Here is a 21,927-nt window from a genome sequence, read left to right as displayed (position 1 = left end):
GAAAGAGGTGCGTTAGTGCCGGGCGCACCCACGTTTGCCGCACGCACAGTTCGGATCACATACCGCTCGATACTCGGATCACATACTCGGATCACATACCGCTCGATACTGCTCGATATAATCTCTCAGATTATAACCATATTGTAATCCCAGATATCATTCTTACATGCAGCCTTCTCAAACCGCAGTTATTCCAGATTGAACCATGTTTAGCTATTGTCTTGATTGTTACTTTAACTATTGTCTTGCATGTTACTTGTTTAGCTATTTTTGAGCTTGTTACACATAAATATCATACTATTTTGTTTATGGTAATACCTATTGTTTGCTGATCCTAGTTAATTTTCCTTGTTCTATGTAACCGCATTCTTACATGCCTGTTAATGTTAAAATGTAAACCGAATTGATTTGTAGCTTGCTACAAGAATTTCGGTATATAAAAATGCTAAATAAATAAAATAAATAGATACTGTATTTAAATGGCATGCAAATGCAAGCCGCGTCCAACGCGCGTCCATGAAGCGCAATCCATTTTACTGTATAGGCGCTATACAGCGCCTATACAGTATCCTGGGTGCGCTGGTACCTCATTTCAAATGACATTTGAAATGACAGGTACCAGGAACTGGATCCCAACTTTAAGCAAAAGAAAACCTAAAAACCTAAAATCCAATGCACTGGGAAAGCCACTCTTCAGATCGCGACTAATCCCATCCCCCAGCCCCCGCTCACCTGCCCTGGCCGCATCCATGGGTGCCGGTCTCCGGGGCAGCCCCAGTCCTCTCTCCCCTCCTTCCAAAGCAAGGCGCAGGGCGAAAAGCGACTCGACATGCTATTAAAGTATTGGGAATAAAGTGTAACAAAAGTTAACTTACTTTTTCTTACAGTCCTCTCTCCCCTCCTCCGGAGGCGTGCACCGCGGCTCCCCTGCCGCCCGGGGGCAGCCGGCGGCGAAAGCAGCCCCCGCCGAAGATGGATGAATGCACGCCCGTAGTATAATTTGGGCGCTCAAGGCAGCAAAGGCACATGAACGGGCGTGCGGGGGCTGCTTTCGCGTGACGTCACGCACGCCCGTTCATGAGCCTTTGCTGCCTTGAGCTCCCAAATTGCACTACGGGCGTGCATTCATCCATCTTCGCCGGCGGGGGCCGCTTTCGCCGCCGGCTGCCCCCGGGAGGCATGGGAGCCGCGGTGCGCGCCTCCGGAGGAGGGGAGAGAGGACTGTAAGAAAAAGTAAGTTAACTTTTGTTACACTTTATTCCCAATACTTTAATAGCATGTCGAGTCGCTTTTTGCCCTGCGCCTTGCTTCGGGAGGAGGGGAGAGAGGACTGGGGCTGCCCCGGAGACCGGCACCCATGGATGCGGCCAGGGCAGGTGAGCGGGGGCTGGGGGAAAGTTTGCCGCCTACCCTTACCCCTGTCTCTAACGCAGGGGTAAGGGTAGGCGGTAATTTAGCAGGTTAAAGACGCGGCTAAACTGCAGGTTAAAAAGGCGATAGTCGGGGAGCATGTTACTGAATGGGAGGGATTAGCTAATCGGAGCATTTACATACCATATACATGCCGTGGGCGGAAAGGGTTACCCGTTGATTTAAAGAAGCGTTAAGGATGGGTTAAAAGGGATAGTGAATCGCGGGTTGGACTTACGCGGCCAAATTGAGGGTACAACGCGGGTTAGAAATGGGGTAATCGCGGCCACGCTTTACTGTATCGACCTGAAAGATAGGGAGTAAGTTACAGTTTTACATTGGGTGTAACTGTAAGAAAATATGTTTGGTGCCAGATGATAACTGCTGAAGATTGGCTACAGTAAATTTTGCTTTTTGAATACCCCACTTGAGTGTACAGCAGGTTTACTGACACAGAGATAGTGAACTCCCAAGGAGACTTAATACACCCAGAGAAGGGTTCCCCTCATCCACTCTGGGCCTTGGAAGTCTATCCTCCAGTCCATTTTTGAGAATCAATGTTCCAGGGCTGATAGACTTTATGACCGTGTGCAGGGACATAGCCCTGGGACTAAGTGTGACCCCTACCTTTTCAGACACAAAGTGAGGCTACACTTACATGGATTATGTGAATAAAGCTAGGTTCATGCCAGAAGAGGTTTTCTTGGGGCAAAGGCAGGGCAGGGTCAGGATTAATGTTACTTTCCAAAAGTAAATGCACAAATTCCACTTAAAGTTTTGTTTCTCAGAATCAAGCTTGTGTGATCAGTGCATTGGGCTAAATTCACCCAAATTGTTTTTTGAACACTGGAGGATGGGAAATATTTTGACACAGTAATCCTATAATGACCCTGGTTCTAGCATTCAAGGCTGTCGAAGGCCAGGCACTAAGGATGTGCGGGGGAAAAAAATGTGTTTCATTTTTTTATTTCGTTGTGCGGGGGTTTCCCCATTTACCTGGTCCTAGGGAATCCAATATCAAGGTTAGGCCCAGGCTAAAGCTTCGGCCTTTTATAGAAAAACATGACATCCAGAAGGATGACGCGACCTCAGCCTAGGCCCCAGGCTAAGGCCCGATTTGGAAGCCTAGTCCCAATGCCAAGGCCTAGACCCAACACCAAGGCTTAGAACCTACACAGGGGCCCTGGTCTCAGACTAGGCCTGACGCCAGGATCCGGCCCTGAGGCCTGGTCCAAGCCCAATGACAAAAACAGGTCCAGAGGCCTATCCGAATGCCAGGGCCTCTACAGGCCATGGCCCAGGTCCGATGCCAGGGTCCAGGCCAAAAGGCCTGATCTCAGTTTAAATGAAATGCCAAACAAAATGGCACCCTCCACTGAGGAGGAAGGCACCGGAGTTAAGTTACTCTGGCACATTCCCAGCAGACGATGTCAATTTAAAAAGAGAAGAAGAAATAAGAGAACATCTGTGGCCTGATCTCTGGCCTGAGCCTGGGCCTGAGCCGAGGCCCTGAATGAGGCTCTGGCATCAGGCCTAGGCCTCTAAGCTGGGCCTCAGCATTGGGTCTCAGCCCAGGCTGAGGCCAGGTATTGGGCCACAGATTGGGCCTGGGCTGAGGTTGCGTCATCCTTCTGGATGTCATGTTTTTCTATAATAGGCCGAAGCTTTAGCCTGGGCCTAACCTAACTAACCAGGTGTTGGTTATGGTACCTGTGTCGGATCTGGGCCTATCCTTAGGTGATGCCCCGGCTTCAGACTTAGGTCCGAGAGATGACTTTTTTTTTTTCAAAATGAAATATGAAAACTAACAAAATGTTGGCGGATTTTCAATCATTTCACTTTGGAAACAAAATGAAATAGGAAATATTGTAATTTTCCATTTAATTTCCAATGACTTCACATCCCCACCTGGCACCACCCTAACTAAACAGCTTACTGATCCCATATAGCCCCTCCTCTGCCCACTACCTCAGGCCTGCTTAGTGGTACCAGCCCCCCCAAAGAAATGAGACTCTCAAACACCAGAAAAAGAATCTTTGCAGGTTCAGTCCCTACCCTTTGGAACTCTTTATTGCTTGAGATCAGGCTTGTTTCACATCTCCTCATCTTTTGATAGCGACTGAAAATCAGCTATTCGTAGCGGCTTATGGTGCACAACCTGACTATCGAATTCCTAATCAGAGCTCCAATGCACTCTTAGTCCCAAAAGAACCATATGAACTGCACACCTAACGGATCGAGGCCTCATCCTCTTTATCTTACTGTGAAGTCTTAGCCCGCTGTAATTCAGATTTGTTATGTAACATCTATATTTATAATTAACATTGCTTTTTAAATCCTCTCATCAAAATCCTCCTTAGATTTTGTTACATTTGTCTGCTATAGACTGCATACTGTAACTGTCGTCGCAGTTTCCTATAATTTTGCAACATGCTTTCGATTCTTATGGTGGAAAAACATGATGAAAATAAACGAAAAAAGTTCCTGCACAAACAGCTGGTGAGGATACTTTTTCTGATTCCATTTTCAAAAAGATTTTTTTTTTCGCTTTGAAAACTGAAGTAAAGTCAGCGGTAAAAAAAAAAAAAGTACCCACAGATTTACCCTTCCATGCAATGTCTTAAAAATGCCCCCTTGGTCTTCAGCTGCTCAGAAGAAAATATAATTATACATCTGCAGGCAAAACGCAAAGCCAGAAACTAGTTAAGAATAATACAATTTTGCCAGCAAAGAGTCATTTAAAAAATAATTGCAGAATAAGGGTCAATATTCCTTTGATACAAATATCTCTAAAAGGTTTTGGAGAAGTCACAACATTAACTAACGAAGTATTGAATTAGCCTGTAGTGACACACGTATGTTCATGCTAATGCTTTTTAGTAGACAGTTTATCCATGAAAAAAAAAAGACACATACAATAATGCTGAGAAGCAGAGCAGGTCACCTGAGTGAGAAGAGGGGACTGTCCATTTAAGGCTATTCAGGGGCTGCATTGCTCTCTGCATGCAGTGTATTTTTCTATAAATTTGAAAACAGTTATCGCAGACGATGCCTGTAGTTTCTTTCAGTTTGCCCACGCCATCCCCTTTTTTTTCTGAATACAGCTGGTAATTTTGTTTTTATGCACATATTTGTAGTGTTTCAGTTTACCTGATTTATTCTATGATGTATTTTATGATCTTTTATTTCTATGATGTGTTATTTCTGATTATACTTTTGTACATCACCTGGAGCAGAGGACAGGCAATTAAAAAAAAAAAAAAAAGTAAATAAATCTTTTAGTTATCTGTCTACAAGGATTTTTAGGAGGAAAGGAAGGGAAACATTTAAAAAATTGGGTAAATAAATGGTTACAGAATACATAGACAATGTGAGGGCAATTTTCAAAATTAATCATAAATCCCCACAGGGACAAAGCAGATTGGCCCACCTAAATTAAATATTCAAAACATGCTGTGGACAATTTTTACTTTTTCTCTACAGAATGCCAAATCTCTCTTGGGTTTATTTTACACATCTTTTAAAGAGGAATTCCTAGATGACGAAGATGAATAATAGCTTGAGCCAATGGCTCTTACAGAAATCACCACTTAATTCAAATCATAGCCTCCCCATCAATTTAGATAAAGCGTTAAGGGCTCCAAAGTAGCAAGCCGATGCAATACCGGGTGCTCGGGCTAGCACACCGGTAAACGAGCAATTAGACACGTGTTTTGGACGCGCTAAACTAATGCCAAATGCAACCGATTAGCGAGTCGAAAAAAGCACGTAGCTAATAGTGCTCATCACAAGTAAATGCCATGTAGATGAAGCTATTAGCTATTCCCCCCCCCCCCCCCCAAACACACACACACACAGAAAATCGCTGCTCAGCTAATGCACCTTTTTTTTTTTTTTTAACACAGCAAATTTAAAGCAAGCCCCGAAAACTGGCGTTGTCAAGCTGTGAGTCAAGGGTGGGTAAGCCGAGCGGCGATTTTCTGCTTTCTCTGCAAAGGCAATCGCTCGGCTGGCTTCCTGTTACTAAAAGAAGAGTAGCAGGGGTCAGCGTAACAATGACCACCACATCCCTGGAAAAAGCCCAAAGGCAGATGCGTAAAAATAGGTTTGAAACAAATCTTGAAAAAAAAGAAACTTAAATAGACATACTTTTTCTCAAGTACCAGAGATTGTCTTGAGATCATTTCAGCATAAAGGCAAGCTGAGAAGTTAGCCAAGCTGAGGCAGCTTTCAAAGCGACTCTGCAGGAAGTTAATGAGTGGCGCAATAAAACGGACACTTGTACTGAGCATCTGTTTTCCTAACAGGCAGAGCCACGTCTCCTGGGCGCCCAGTGCCAAGGATGTGCTAGGGATGCACAATTTATCCCTAGCGCATCCTTTTTAGCGTGGCACTTCATTAATTTGTTGCATTACGTGCCCAGGAGAGGAGGATGGGTATGTATCAGGAGAACAGGTGCTCAGCATGAGCATCCATTTTCTACACGTTTTATTGCATTGGCACATAAGTGTTTCAAAATTCTACATATATTGCTGCATTAAAAATAAAATAAGTTGGATCTATAAACATATTGGAATATTTTGAACATTTATTGGAAATTGCTGTGTATTTTGGAACACTGTGATGGTAATTTTCAAACCGGCATGTATGGCACATTTGCACACATACATTGGCCTTCGCCCAGGTATATCGTCATTTTATAATATAGGAAAAACAAAAGGAATAGATGCCTCGGTCTTTTTAAATTTTTTTATTGAAGTGGAGACGTATGTAAAATATTATAGGCAGACTCTGGCCGAGTTTCGCCATTCTCACAACGGTGTCCTCAGGGGCTAAAAATAAATCATACAAAGCAATATTTTAATAAAAAATAAATAAAAACTGCAAAATATAAAAAATGAATATTAAAAATACAAAACAAAATTTCTTTTATAATTTTTTTTTTAAATTATTAGGAACATTTTGAAAATGGTGACATATAAAACAGTATTAAAAATCTTCACGGTTGCAATTTGCCCATGTAAAAAATTAACTTCAATTTACTCAACTTATGATATAAAAAATAGTTATGTATAGTAATGCAATTATCAATATGGTTTACTGAGAAAAATTTTTACCTTAGATATATATATTTTTTTGGACTCAGGGTGGCTGAACAAGCCGAAAGCTTGTATGTCAATTATGTTTGTGCTTACGTAATCCACAAAAGTATTAAATCTGTAAGATTGTACAGGAATATAAATTAATTTCAATATGAATTGTCATTTATATGAAAATTTGTTTAAATCAAATTGGCTGTTCTTATATATAGACTGACCTTGTCACTTTAATATTAATCAAAGTGTCTATTTAAAATGTGAATAAATATAAATAAGTGAACTAATGAATAAAAAATGAGTAAAAAATATTTTTTGGAATACAATTAGAAATATTCCACGTTTAAGGAATATAGCCTTTAGTGCATCACTTAATTTCTCTATTGTTGGGGTTTAAACATGCTACGCCATCCACATATACACTGCAGGTGTCCTAACACATTTAATACATGTGCTTTGTTTATCACTGTCGTAAGGGATTTTTCACAGTATTCCAAAATAGATTTTACACTCATTTTTTACTCATTAGTTCACTTATTTATATTTATTCACATTTTAAATAGACACTTCGATTAATATTAGTTTTTTTGCTATCAATGCATTTTATTGATTTTAGAATAAAGAGCATAAATTACCCTTGCTGCACTATATGAACAATGCATTTTTTGAATCTAGGAGCCAATAGACACATTGTATTTACAAGATTATATTTTACTTTTAAAGTGACAAGGTCAGTCTATACATAAGAACAGCCAATTTGATTTAAACAAATTTTCATATAAATGACAATTCATATTGAAATTAATTTATATTCATGTACATTCTTACAGATTTAATACTTTTGCGGATTACGTATGCACAAACATAATTGACATATAAGCTTTCAGCTTGTTCAGCCACCCTGAGTCCAAAAAAATATATATATCTAAGGTAAACATTTTTCTCAGAATATCATATTGATAATTGCATTACTATACATAACTATTTTTGATATCATAAGTTAAGAGTAAATTGAAGTTAATTTTTGACATGGGCAAATTACAACCGGGAAGATTTTTAATACTCTTTTATCTCATATGTCACCATTTTCAAAATGTTCCTAATAATTTTTAAAAAATGTTATAAAAGAAATTTTGTTTTGTATTTTAATATTCATGTTTTATATTTTGGAGTTATTAGTATCTATTTTTTATTAAAATGTTGCTTTGTATGATTTATTTTTAGCCCCTGAGACAGCCTTTGTGAGAACGGCGAAACTCGGCCAGAGTCGGGCTGTAATATTTTAGATACGTCTCCACTTCAATAAAGAAACTGAAAAAGACTGAGGCATCTATTCCTTTTGGTTTTCCTAACGGCTTTTTTAGATCGCCTACCTTTGTGCTTCTTGGGACCTTCCATTTTATAACATATACACGTATATGTGTGCATGTTATAAAATAGCCTGGCCACATGCATGTGTGCCAGATTTTAAGTGGGCGCACTCATGTGCATGCTAATCCCACTTTTACTGCGTGAACTGGATGATTTTAAAAGGGGAGCGCTCAACGCCATTTCCAGTTTTACCAGTCTTTCCCCATTTCACTCAGTTAAGAGAGAGGTCATCCAAATCCCCCAGTTTAATAGCCTTCACTCCCCCCCCCCCCCCCCCCCGTTACTCCTGACCCTTAAAACCCTGCAGATCTGCCTAGTTTTCTTTAATTTTTAACTTACACGGCAGAAGTAAAGTTATGCAGAAGGAGATCTTGGCGCATGCTGGGTTGTGTAAGTATTTATGTGAACATCTCAGATTCACACCCAAAATGCCCAAGCCCCACCCAGACTAAATCTGGCCCCATTTTGAAAACTTTCGAGATATATGTGCTATGGGAGATATGCGCATATCTTGGCGGCATTTAAAATCTGCTTGGTGCATGCAAGCCCAACTTATTCGTGCATCCCCAAATTAATGCACGCACCAGGCTTTTAAAATTCACCTCTATTTGTTTGGAACCTTTCACACCTTACATAAAATAATAGGGAGGGTATTATAATTATATGGCGGTTTCTATAACAGCCATTGGCTCTAGTGATTCACTTTACGCTTCTATGAATGCCTCAAACAAATGTGTGTAAAATAAACCTAAGAGGTACTTGATATTCATCAATTTTCAATGCCATTTCCACTAGTAAAATAGTGTTTACTCACAGAAATGTTCTCTTTGATAACTGTCCATTTTCATTGCAGGTTCCAGAACACTGTGTATAATTGTATCCCTATTATTTGGAGGCCTTCCTCTGGAAGAGTTAAGTCAGGGGAGGCACCAACGTTAATATGTTGTGATGGATGGCTGCGGTATCACACAGCCAGCCACATTTACTCCCCCGAGCCGGTCCAGCCCTCCTTCAAGCGCCCCGGAACCACCACTGCCGCTTCCTTCCTGCGTGGAGGGGAGTCTGTACTGCTGCTGCTGTGCCGCCAGCCTTAGCTCCTCTTAGGCGTGAGCAGCTCACTGCAGCATTTAAAGGGGCTGCAGCAGGAAAGCTTCCCGCGGCCTCGGATGGCAACGTCAGTTTGAAGGCCTATTTAAGGCAAGCCCTGCTGCCCAAACCTTGCCTCAGCAACAGGTCACACTCTCCTGAGTCTGCAAGTTGCTCCGCGTATTCCAGTTTCTGTTCCTGCTTCTCCAAGTCTAGCTCCTATTCCTGCTTCTCCATGTCCTTGCTCCAGTTCCTGCTTCTCTGTGCTCCTGCTCTTCCTCGCCTCTCCTCCTGGTCCCGAGCCCCTGTCCAGGATCCGCTCTCCAGGGTTCTTCCTCAGCTTTGTTTTGGGCCGAGTCTAACCTGGGGGAGGAAGAGCGTCGACGATGGGATGAGTTGGACGTAGAACCTCTAGAGGCCCGGGTCTCCTGTGAACGTTCCTGGAGGCGGTCAATCCGCCCAGCAAGGTCGATTAAAGAGTCCAAGGAAGCGGGCAATTCATGAGCCACCAGCTCATCTTTGATTCGAGAGCTCAGTCCTTCGAGGAAAATGGAACGGAGACAATCAAGATCCGAATGGAGTTCAGACACCAGCGTCCGGAATTCTATGATGTAATCTGCCAAGGACCTGGTGCCCTGATGGAGTTGAAGAAGCGTGGATACGGAAGCAGATTTTCTGCCAGGGTCATCAAAGACGGAGCAAAATAAGGAAAGGAACCAGGGCAAATCTTATAGAACTGGGTCGGCACACTCCCATAGGGATGAGGCCCAGGCCCAGGCCTTACCATCCAGGAGAGAGAGGATGTAAGTGGTCTTGATAATCATGACTGGAAAATTGGCCGGCTGCAGGCAAAAGTGCATGTTACATTGATTCAGGAACCCTCTGCACATCAGGGGGTTTCCAGAGAATCGTGGGAGTGCCGGCAGCGAAACGATCAGTCGAGGAACCGGCGTAGAGGTAGAAGCATTGAGCTTGGAGGACGCCGTGGTCACTATGGCATCCAAGTGGATGCTCAGAATGTCTATAGCTGCTGCTAGTGTTTTCAAAATTTTTTGTTGCTCGATGATCCTTTGCGCCAGGCCAGGAATGGCCTGTGAAGCTGAGACCTCTGCCAGGTCCATGGATTTTGCAATCTGCTAGGTTTTGTGGGTTTCATGGACCCTTGGCCTGAGGTGGAGGTTGATGATACCTGAGGGGTAGGGCCCCACAGGTCCCCATCATCAGGTGAGGCCAGCTGCAGCAGGGACACGATTATGGTTCAGTAGGGAAGGAAGCGACCTGCATCACTGCCACGTGATCGCAGGTGCCTGCACTGAGGTATACTGCGAGACGCCTGTGGAGCAGGGCGGAGAGGCATAGTTCAGAGGAGTAGCAGTACCTGGCAGGTCTGGAGATATGATGTGCCAGAGAGAGACCTTCAGTGCAGATGTGTGCTGGGCAGGCCCCGAGGAATGGGGAGTGCAGAGACAGAATCTCTGGAGCAGTAATGTGGAGATTGCCCCGAGGGGCAGGACAGTATAGCAACAGAGTCTCTGGTGTAGTGACATAGGGGCTGCCCCGAGGAGCGGGGAAACGCAGAGTCAAGCCTCTGATGTAGTGACTTAGAGGCTGCCCTGAGGAGTGGGGAAGCACAGAGTAAAGCCTCTGGTGTAGTGACGTAGAGGCTGCCCCGAGGAGTGGGGAAGTGTAGAGTCAAAGTCTCCGGTATAGTGACGTAGAGGTTGCTCCGAGGAGCGGAGAAGTGTAGAGACAGGATCTCTGATAGGCAATGCAGAGGCTACCCCAAGGAGCAGGGAAGCATGGAGACCAGGTCTCAGGAAGCACAAGCAGGCTCCCTGAGGAGCGGGTACCCGAGCCAGAGTCCAGATCAGAGAACGGAGATCCAAGGCAGGAACCGTGGGTCTGGAGAAACAGGAACAATCAGAGAGATCAGGGAACTCGTTGCCAAGTCAGTTTGCATAGGCCAACGGAGGTGCTTAAATATCTCAAGGTAATGATGTCATCAGTACGGGACGGCCCAGGAGTTCTCACCATTGGCCCTTTAAGTAGAGAACAGCTGGCATGCGTGCGGGCCTAGGAAGGCCCGGAGTCTGTGCGTGGATCGGCAGTGTCCCAGCCGACATGTGGAGCAGAGAGGACCAGGAATGGCGCGGCAGCAGTGGCTGGCGAGAGCCGCGAGTTCACCTGGAGTGAAGGGCCAGGCATGGCAGGAAGTGAATTGGGTCGGCCACGGCTGCCTGCAGCCGACAGTCATAACACTAAGACTTGTAATCCCAAGATCGATTTATTAACAAACAGTCTAGATCCGATGATCAAGACACATGAAGAAACTTTGCAGGGTGTGCAGTTATCCATTCAAAATATGGAATCAGATATCAAGGAAATTATAAATTTCAACATGGCTACTATTAAAGACAGAAACTCTCTATCTAGAAAGATTGAACTTTTAGAAAATTGTAACCATTGTTTGAACCTCAGGGTGGTCAATTTTCCTAAAATAATGGGGGAACTGCCTTATATTAACTTAAAAAGATATTTTCATGAGATTTTGCTTATTCCTGAGAAACAGACTCCTTCAAGTTTTCTTGCCAACTTTGGCTCACAGCGATTCTCGATCATTGTCCAACCTGGGGACTGCCACAGATTTATTTAATCTTACCAATTTTTTAGAGAAGTAGGGGCCAGGAGTAATAGAACATAGCACGTTTTAGTCTTCTTTGTAGCTGAGCAAGATATCAGTAGGACTAACACATTTTATTTTAGGCATTTGAGTTCACAATTTTATGGGCAATGTATTACAATGTTTCTTGATATTTCTAAGAAAATACAAGAGAGGAGTAGGGGTTTACTTTCATTAAGACAGGAAAATATTTCTTTAAGTGCCTCTTTTCTTTTACAATATCCTTGTAAATGTATTGTTAAACTGAATAATGATTGTTATATTTTTTACTCCTGAACAACTGAGGGGCTTTTTGGATGCCAAAACTCACCCGCAGGTTACCGGCTCCTCCAATTAGTCAAGTTGAGAAATTAGTTTATCAGTAGTTTGACTAGGATTAAATCTTTTCCTGTGCATTTGGTTCTTTCATATGTCCTTGGTAACATGCCTTCTATAATTTGTTTCATGTGATATATTTAGTTTGCCAAATATTATATTTCATTTTAGTTTTTGTTTGGCATCTATAATGTTTCCTGTACAAGGTTTGATTATGCTTTGTAATGACTGAAATATATAAATAGTAGAGAAAAAAAAATTGATCATCATTACTAAAGGTTTATTTTAAAAAGCATTTACATGCTTAAAGCTGGGTTTTACACATGTAAATGCACTTATATAAGCAGGCTTTTGAAAATTGCTACAATATATGCCTTTGAATTGCCCATTGGTTTTACCCCTATTAAGTGCACTTAACATAGCTAAATGGCTTTTGAAAATTGCTATGATAGTAAGTTACATTTACATGTATAATTACTTTGATAATTCACCAGTATGCTTAGCAAACTAGTTTGAAATGGTCAAATACAATGTGAGGATTTTTGTTATATGTAGCCATATACACTTACTTGGATACATCAAGCAGGAAGTCATTCAGCTCAGTCTGTTTGGCAAGTCCCCTGCACATCTAGAATATAAGCAAAAGCACAGGCATATGAAGTAAAAAGATTCGATATTCAGAATTAGCCCAAAAGCTTCTGTGAAATGTCCAAAATGTAGCAAGTAGCCTACGATTATGAGAATAAAAACTTTACAGTTCTGAATGCATCCAAACCCAATATGTGCACATTAGATAAAAACTGAAAATCAGAGCTACAAACCTGCAAGAATCAGAAGTGAAGGTCAAAGAAATTATGATGCCCAAAGCTAGAGATATGCAGTATCATACAACCTCTTGTGCTTGTTTTTTTGGCAAAGAAAGGACCTTAGCTTCCTGCTATCAGCCTGACATATCGAAGTCCACGTATCATTTATGATATCCTATCCTTAGAAAAAGAAATTGTTTCCTCTTTGTTATCAGCTTCTCTTTACGCATGGCTCTTGTTTTCTTATAGGTGAATTTTAAAAGTCCGGCGAGGGCCAAAACCTGGAGATACGCGCACAAGTTGGGCCAGTACGCACCATGCGGATTTTAAAAGGCGCCTGCATTCGCGGGGAATGGGTGTTCCTGTATTCTGCAATGAAACTAGCACATACGTACACTTGCGCGCATAAGCATGCAGCGGGGTCCCACACCGCGTAACTTTACTTCTGCTATGGATGGCGTGTAAGTCAGAAAATTAAAAAAAGTAAAGAGGTGAGCGAGGTTTTTAAGGTCGGAGTTAACAGGGTAATAGGGAGACTATTAAACTAGGAAGGGTTTGGAAGTCCTATCGCTTGCCTGAGTGAATTAGGAACGAACTAGAAAAACTGATGATTGCGTTGAAGCACGCGTCTACTAAACTCCCCCCACTTATGCGGTAGAAGCAGCATTTGTGTGCATAGACGCATGGCTACTTAAAATTGCGTGCACATGTGCGGACTATTTTATACCATGCGCACATATACTTGTGTCAGCCACGTCCCTGGGCGCAAGCCGGCAAACTAGCACATGCGTGCGCCCGCGTGGCTGTTTAAAATTTACAGTCCTTGTGTGAACCTTTTTACATGTATTCCAACCTATGTGTGTCTTTTTGTGTGCTTTATCATTTATATCATTTTTAATCATTTATATAATATTTTTTAATAAAGATTCTCCATAGGCATAGAATGAGAAAACAGTTCTTTCAGAATAAGGCCCAATAAATCTTTCATAAATCACTGTTACAAACCCCATAAACTGCCAGATGTCAGTCTGTAAATTACCTCACAGCAGAGATCACTCTAGCTTCTTCCCCTGTACGCCTCACGTTGTCCCCTGACTAATTATCTGGGCATGCTTCGTTATACGGACAAATTTGCACCCTGACCAGCAGAAAAATGAAGCACAATACAACAAAGATCTGAAGGGAGCCTAGTCAACTGCAGTACAGTCTTCTTATCCCTAAGCCAAATAGATCAATCAAAATCTCCACATGAATCCTCATTGGAAATCTCAGACTCTTCCCTTCACTGCCCAGCCAAACAACAACTTGGCCCTAAAACGTACCTGCTCGGCAAGGCAAAATTACTTCTCTACATACATCTGCCTCACTCTCTCCACTCACGTCAACCCTTTCTGCTGCCTTTTCCTTCTGATGCTACCAGCCAGCACAAAAGAGAAATTTGCAAGCAGTGAGTGATAAAGACAAAAAAGAAACTAAAAGGTAGAAAAATGCATAAGGCAGGCATTGAAAAGGGGATAAGGTTAAAATAGTCCTGGGCCCACAGGGGAAACAAAGTAGAAGAAAAGATGATATTGCTGATTGTGACTATGTAAAACTACACTGTGCCTCTACATGAAAAATGTTGCATTGAAGTGCTGGATTGTTTTCTCATATTACATTTCCCATATCTCATCCCATATCTTTAATGCTCTATTTGCTTTGCTTTTGATAGTTACTTTGCAGGTTACTACGCATTTTTAGTGGACCAACATGTGATTTGTCCAGATATAAAATACATGAATATTTGAAAGCATACAGAATCCAGTCTTTAAACACAATTTTCTTTCCAGCATTTGATAGGAACAGCTGGTGCCATTTTTTAAAATGGCCACTGCCAGGCCCAGAGTATGGTCATGGCCATAGGCGCTGCTACCAAAGGCGCAGCTCCTGCTGCCGTGTGCCAAGGAAAGCAGTGTGGCTGGCGCATACACAGCAAAAGAAAAAGCAGCGCGGCCTCATCGAAATAGACAGCATCGTCGGGGCAGCCTTAGTAAGTGGAAAAGCAGCACGGCCCCAGTGGCAACTCTGCTGATTCTGGCGGGGCCGTGCTGCTTTTCCACTTACTAAGACCACATCTACTACGCCGCTGATTTTGGTGGGGCTGCACTGCTGAGGAGAGCACCCTGCCGGAAGTAGTCCAATGCCCTGTGGCTGGAAGTCGTTCCCTTGGCAATGGGGCTGAAGAAGAATACTGCTGCTGCCTGCTAAGTAAAGATGGAAGTGAGTGAGAGAGAACATGTGCTCGTGTGTGGGAGAGGGAGAGTAAGAGAGAGCATGTGTGCATGTGTGTGGGAGAGTGAGAGCGTGCATGTGTGTGTGTATGAGAGGGAGCTCTTGTGTGCACAACCACCCCATTTCCACTCTGCCTCTAGTCCATGATAATTTCATGGAATCTGGAAATCAAAAGTTCAAGGTATGGATAACGGGGAATTTTTTAAAATCCTTATTTTAATTGTTGGGTGATATTTGATGTGTCTGTTTTGAAATATTTTATTGATGTTTGAAAGATTTTTATATGAGTTTTTAATTATTGAACGTTATTCTATTCATTATTAAGGGGTAGATTTTAAAAACTTGGGCGCGTGCCCTACCCAGCGCGCACACATGGACATTTGATTTTATAACATGCGCGCGCCAATGCGTGCATGTTATAAAATTGGTAGTCGGCGCGTGCAAGGGGGGTGCACATTTCTGCAAGCTGCGCGTACCGATGCCTGCTGGAGTTCCCTCCCAGTCCTCTCCAATTTAGGAGCGGCCTGGGGGAAACTTCCCTATCCCCTATACTAACTTTCCTTCCCCTTTCCCCTAACCTTCCCGCCCCCTAGCCCTATCCTAACCCCCCCAAATCCTTGTCTAACCATTTGCTTCTCCCTCGGGGCAGGAGCAAGATGCGTGTGCTGGCACAGCAGCAAATGGCCACTATGCCAGGCACCTCTAGCCATGCCACGCCCATCCCCCCAGACCACCCCCTCCCCGCCCCTTTCCCGAGGCCCCAGGACTTACATGTGTCCCGAAGATTTACACATGTGGCCGGGCTTTTGAAAATTGACCCGGTGCATGTAAGCCCAGCCACGCGCATAAATCCTGGGGATTTATGTGCGTAAGGTTTCGAAAATGTACCCCTAATTGTTTTGAATTATTCTTTTTACTGGTATGGTTTTACTAATTTTGTTTTTTGAGGAATGGTAATATTTCTGGTTTTTTTACATTGTTGCAGTGCATACAGAATTTGGTTTGTTGTGGTTTCTAGTTCAGTTTTTACCTGTACATTTCTATTTATACTGTATTTGAGGGTCTATCTGTGCTTTGCATGTGTGACTGGAGTGAGTTATTCCATTAGTGTGTAGTTTCTATGTAGGGATCTATAGCAGCTTGGATTGTTCTGTTTTCCTAATAAGGGGTTTATTAGTATTTTAGGCCTGATGTCAATTTCTATAGTATTAACTTTCATAGATAGAGTTGTAGCTCTTTGAGTGGCTCGCTGAGGGTCATGCCCATGCCCAAGATGCATTACTGTAGGCCAAATACCATATAGGTTCCAAGTATGTCTTGCTTTTTTGCAGGGTTTTCTAGTTGGCACCTCAACAGCGCATATAAATATAATATACATATTGTAAGTGATATTTTTACCTCCGAAAACTGTGCTTTCAATGTTCTTTTTCATGTAAAATCTGTTATTATAAATGCATAATTTTTAATTGTGTATGAGGAGGGTGTGATGGAGTGGGGACTGCAAGGCTGTAAAGGTTTCCTAGGGCACTTTACACTGGCCATGGGCATTGCTGTACAAACATTGAACACTCTCCCAACCGGTAAACGGCACCATTCCACCTGGCACGGAGGCGGAGGGGGCAGCCCACCAGCACCGGGCACTTTTTGAAATATTTCACTGAAGAGAAAAAACCAAAAGAAATGAAAACATCCGCTTTGAAATGTGAAGAGAGATCGCTGAGAAGAGAACAGTGAGCATGAGACCCGCCCCTTTTTGATGTTATCCCGCCCAGCGTCGAGCCGGTAAACGGCGCCATTCCACCTGGCGTCGTGCGCCGAAGGGGCGCGACAAAGGGGCACTCCCCTTTGTGCACCCCTTCGTGCCACCTTTTTTGTTTTTTTAACTTCTATGTTTCTTCTTCTTCTTTTGTTTATCTTTCTCTTTTTTCTTAGTTGTATCCCTTGTTAACAATTTTCCTTGTTATTAATGTTTCAATGTATTTGACAAAGGTAACATTTTTCCTGCATCTTCTGTTTTAATGTAAACCGGTATGATTTGTATTTTAAACAAGAATGTCGGTATATAAAAATAAAAAATAAATAAATAAATAGATAAACTCTTGGTGTCATGTATTGTGTAATGGGTGAAGGCGCAGTTTTTCACTTAGCCATAGGCGCCAAACTGCCTGGCTACAGCTCTGGCCGGGCCCAGAGCTTAAGGGGCACTCTAGGCCCCCATTACACCATCAGGAACAAAGGGTAAGGTATGGGAGGTGGGAAAGGGTCTGGCCTCAGGGGACAGATTTTCTATTTGAAAGGGAAGGTTTGGAGCAGGGCCAACACCGGACTTTTTATTTATAATACTTTTATACTATGGCCATCTCTAGAGGTGGTAGAGGCAGAGGACAAGGACTATGGAGACCCCTAAGACTTTTTATCACTTTGGGAGGCTTATTTGGGTGCTAACAGCCCCTTTAAGATAGGGCCCTGGGCGCATCAGTATGTGCACTAGCATCCTTAGGCTCCTGGGGAGGTTAGCTACAACTTTTGAGTTCTAGCTAATTTCACATCAAATAATGCTGCTTGCAAGAAGACACCTTATTTGATTTGCTGATATGGAGCTGATTAGCATGCATTTACATGCTAATCAGCTCCTTTTAACATGTGTGCTGCCAGCATTAAAATAACATGAAGTAAATAGCCTAATGCAGCTGAATGAAAGAGCCCCTTAGTGTCCCTGTGTAAATGTTTCGTACCTGAATTTGTTGCCCCACTGAAATACTTTTGCCTGATTTTAACTGGCTTTCTGTTTAATACTTATTTATTTAATGTGTTTTATATACCGTCATTCGGTTTCGCCATCAGAACGGTTTACAGAGACATGTAACAGATTATAATATCATCACAGAATCATATTATGTAGTGTTACATCTATTAGTTATTACTTGTGCATCAAGTTAATAAATATAGAAATGTTACATACTGCAAAATGTTACATACTGCAGGTTATTTCTTACTGAAAGGCTATATCCTACACACTGTTGTTACTTAGCTGGTGATGTGTCCTTTTTATGTTGTTGGGTTGCATGTTTGCGTTATATGCTGGTTGATTGAGTGAATTTGAGTAGGCTCTCGTGAACAGCCAGGTTTTTAGGTCTTTTTTGAACATTTTCATGCTTGGTTGAGTTCTTATTTCACTTGGTATAGGGTTCCATAGTTTGGGGCTGGCGATGGATATGGCTCTCTCTCGTGTTGTGTTTAGTCAAGTGATTCTTGGGTGAGGGAGTTTGTAATATATTGTAGCTCTGTAATATATTGTATTTGCTTTAAATCTGACATTTTGTCCCTTGCTTAGTTTCATTAGGTGCCCATTTTTGTTTTTTTTATTTGTGAGGAGTTTTTTGTTTATTTTTATTGTTCATTTTAGTGCACACTATGTTCATTTAGGAGTGGTCAAAATTTAAATCTAATAGCTGCAGATTTAGTAGAACCTGAAAATAAGGCTGGTGATTGAATAGTAACTTCTTAGTATGAGTAACCGTTCTGTTAGTAATAAATGTCCCTCAATATAGCGCTTTACTAATGATATATGTTATATATTAAATAGAGTTGTCTCCTGGAGACAACTCTCACCTATATTGAGGGCTTATTGTTGGCGTAATATAATATATGTTACTTTTTTGTGTCTGAGTGTAAGACAATTTCCTTATTATGCTATACATTTTCAATTCAATGTATTTTGTAATCATTGAAAAAGTTAATAAACATTAAATAAAAAAAAAAATGTAAATCTGATAAACCTGAGTTATTTGAGGCTCAACTAAAATAAGATACCTTCACATCTTTTTATTTGACCATTTCTTATTTTCTAATCTGGTTCATATGCACATACTTGTAGACTGTCACATATATGGCTGGCTACATATATCACTGGTTACCAGTTCACTATAGAATCTTATGTAAGTCCATTACCACCATCTACAAAGCTATCCATCAACTCTCTCCGCTTAACCTTCAAATCCCATTTAAAAAACATACCTCTGCCAGACCAATCAGAGAGTCCTACAGAGATTCACTACAGGTTCCTCCTTCCAAAACCTTTCAGCACATAACTCTCAGAGACAGGGCATTCTCCACAGCAGGACCTACTCTGTGGAACTCCATCCCACCAGAACTGAGACAGGAACCCTGTCTTCCAACTTTCAGGAAAAGACTTAAAACCTGGTTATTTATGAAAGCCTTTCCAGACACCAACTGAACCTTAATTCACCTTAATCAACTCTGACCACCCAACAGGGTAATTAAAAACTGCCAGGTTTGGCAGGTTTCTTTTTCTCTGTTAAATTACTATCGCCTCTTCACCGTTCCAAGTTGTATTACGTCCCTGTTTTATTGTAACTGCTACTTCTTCTTTTAGCACCTGTTAATGTTATTATTATTTTCCTTTTGTCACACCTTGTTAATTGTAAACCGGCATGATGCAATTTCCATCGCGAATGCCGGTATAGAAAAAACTCAAATAAATAAATAAAATATGATTATGAATAGCTCAAATCTCCAAATATCAGTGGAAATTTGAACCAGTAAAAAAAAGAGAAAAAAACCAACACTAGCCTACAACTAAAATGCTTCTGAAATGAATGTAGTCAAACTTTACTAAATCTGGGTCACTGAGAATGAAAATAATGCTTAAAATTGATTGGCTTTAGATTTTAAGAAATACTACTTTTGACTTGGGAATTACGAAGGATAAGTGAGTTAAGAAGGGAAAGGATCTCAAATTAAACCAGAAATGACTAATATACCTCTTTGACTGAATCTGAGTTGATGATGTCCTCATTTAAGTCCATTGATTGTTCTGCCAACTCATAAAGCAGGACATATATTGGATCAGATTTATGTACCTGATTTGTTTCATAGTTGGTTTGTTAAGGGAGATATCAAGGTGGCGGGCGTTCCATGGACAGATCACAGTTTCATTACCTTCAGGTGTTTTGGTACTCAGTTTGGTAGAGATTGTGAGGAATTGAGGTTTAAAGAGTTTAGATCTTCTGTGGATTAGGGTAAGCTTTTAATAGAATGGGTCAATTTAAAGGAGAAGGTTGTCTTGGATTCTGTGGAATCATTTGCCACTTCTTTTGTTGCTAACCTGGCTGATGTTGCTTGTATTATGGCCCCTATTCAGAAAAAAATATAAAAAATTATAAAAGGTAGGGAGGGTAGCATGGTGTAATAAGGATTTACATGAGGAAAAAAGACTAGTTAGAAAAGAAGAGTGAAGGTGGCATAAAGTTCCATATGTTGAGCATCACAGGTTGTATCAGGAAGTACAAAGATGGTATAGGGTTCAAGTGAACACTGCTCAAAAGGTGTTTTATTTGGATAAGCTGCAAATTGTGCTGAATCATCCACATGAATTGTTTAGTATGATCAATGCTCTGGTAAAACCCTTGAATAGGGCACAGTCGCCTGGGTTTACAGCCCAAGATTTTGCAGATCATTGTGGGGTAGATTTTATAATATGTGCGCCCGCATGTTATAAAATACGGGGTCGGCGCACGCAAGGGGGTGCACAACCTTTCCCCTCCATCCCTACTCTAACCCCCCAAAAGTTTTGTTCTACCTTTTGCGCCTGCCTCTGGGCAGGCTCAAGTTGTGCGCGCCGGCTGATTGCCGGCACGTGATCTCTGACACAGCGGTAAATGGCCGCTGCTGACCCCGCCCTGGTCTGCCCATGCCCCCGCCCTCTCCCCGCCCCTTTTCGCAAGCCCCAGGACTTACGCGTGTCCCGGGACTTTACGCACGCCGCCGGTCCTTTTGAAAATAGGCCCGGCGCTCATAACCTTTTGAAAATCCGGCCCTGTATGTCTAGGTCAAATAATTTATTAGCTAGGATACAAGGTCTACAGAGGCAGAACATTGAAATGGGGATGGATGCTGGTGTGAGCAGATGAGAGGTATTTGAAGCAGTATCTGGAAAAGAAGTGGAAGCTATTGTAGCTGAGTTTAAGAATTCACACTGCTCTTTAGACCCATACCCTTTGAGGGTACTTGCACAGTTAAAAAATAAGTTTACTGTGGTCTTGGTGGATCTGGTAAACCTTTTCTTGAAAGAGTTTGGTTCTAATAGATTTAAAAGATCACAAGTTCACCTAGTACTTAAGAAGGGGAGTGAGGGCTCAGATCTTTATGGAGATTATAGGCCAATTTCAACTCTGATTTCACTAGGGAAGGTTTTAGAAAGGGTGGTTTTTTAAACAACTGAAAGATTGTTTGGAAAAAGTAATATCCTCCATGACAGTCAGTTTGGGTACAGACAGCACCATAGCACCAAGACAGCTTTGGTTACATTTAACAATTGCCTATTGCGAAAGATGGATTCAGGGTTGGATGTTGTGGCAGTATATCTAGATATTTCTTCAGCCTTTGATCAGTTAAGCCATCATTTATTGTTGGCTCAGCTAAAGGATCTCAGTTTTGGAGGGAAAGTATATTTATGGTTTCAATCTTTTCTAGAATCCAGATATCAACAAGTGAATTTTTATTTTAATATTTCTCATTGGTTTACCTCCTTAGTGGGGGGTACCCCAGGGATCTATATTATCGCCAATTCTTTTTTGCTATCTATATGCTTTCATTGGGGGCAGATTTTAAATATTACGTGTGCGGGGTACATTTGTGCGTGCTACCCAATTTTATAACATTAGAGACTGAAAAACCAGGTTGAAGTCCACTGAATATCTGAGTAAATACAAGACAGTAAAGACTTAGAGGGTGTTTTCCCTATTCTAGTTATCATTAAGAATTAGTTAGAATTATATCAATGGCAGGGGGTGGCAGCAAATTTGAATCAAACAGTTACCAACAAGAGCCCTGAAGTTGGAGGTTGGTGAAACAGATAACTAAGGGAAAA

At 41.9% G+C, this 21,927-nt stretch overlaps 1 protein-coding gene across 3 annotated transcripts in view; it reads right to left on the bottom strand.

The window, feature by feature from the left end:
• The window catches only part of PDE10A (phosphodiesterase 10A), a 748,737-nt gene that overhangs the window by 219,314 nt on the left and 507,496 nt on the right, over positions 1–21,927 (bottom strand). For all 3 annotated transcript variants that reach the window (XM_029594115.1, XM_029594117.1, XM_029594116.1), the window contains one exon: positions 12,528–12,586. In XM_029594115.1, the coding sequence (XP_029449975.1) occupies positions 12,528–12,586 (59 nt within the window). The remainder of the gene's footprint in view (positions 1–12,527; positions 12,587–21,927) is intronic.

The sequence above is a fragment of the Rhinatrema bivittatum genome, chromosome 3, assembly GCF_901001135.1.
Source record: "Rhinatrema bivittatum chromosome 3, aRhiBiv1.1, whole genome shotgun sequence".
NCBI classification, from domain to species: domain Eukaryota; kingdom Metazoa; phylum Chordata; class Amphibia; order Gymnophiona; family Rhinatrematidae; genus Rhinatrema; species Rhinatrema bivittatum.
The sequence above is the reverse complement of the archived record's forward strand: the minus strand, read 5'-3'. Positions and strand labels throughout refer to the sequence as shown.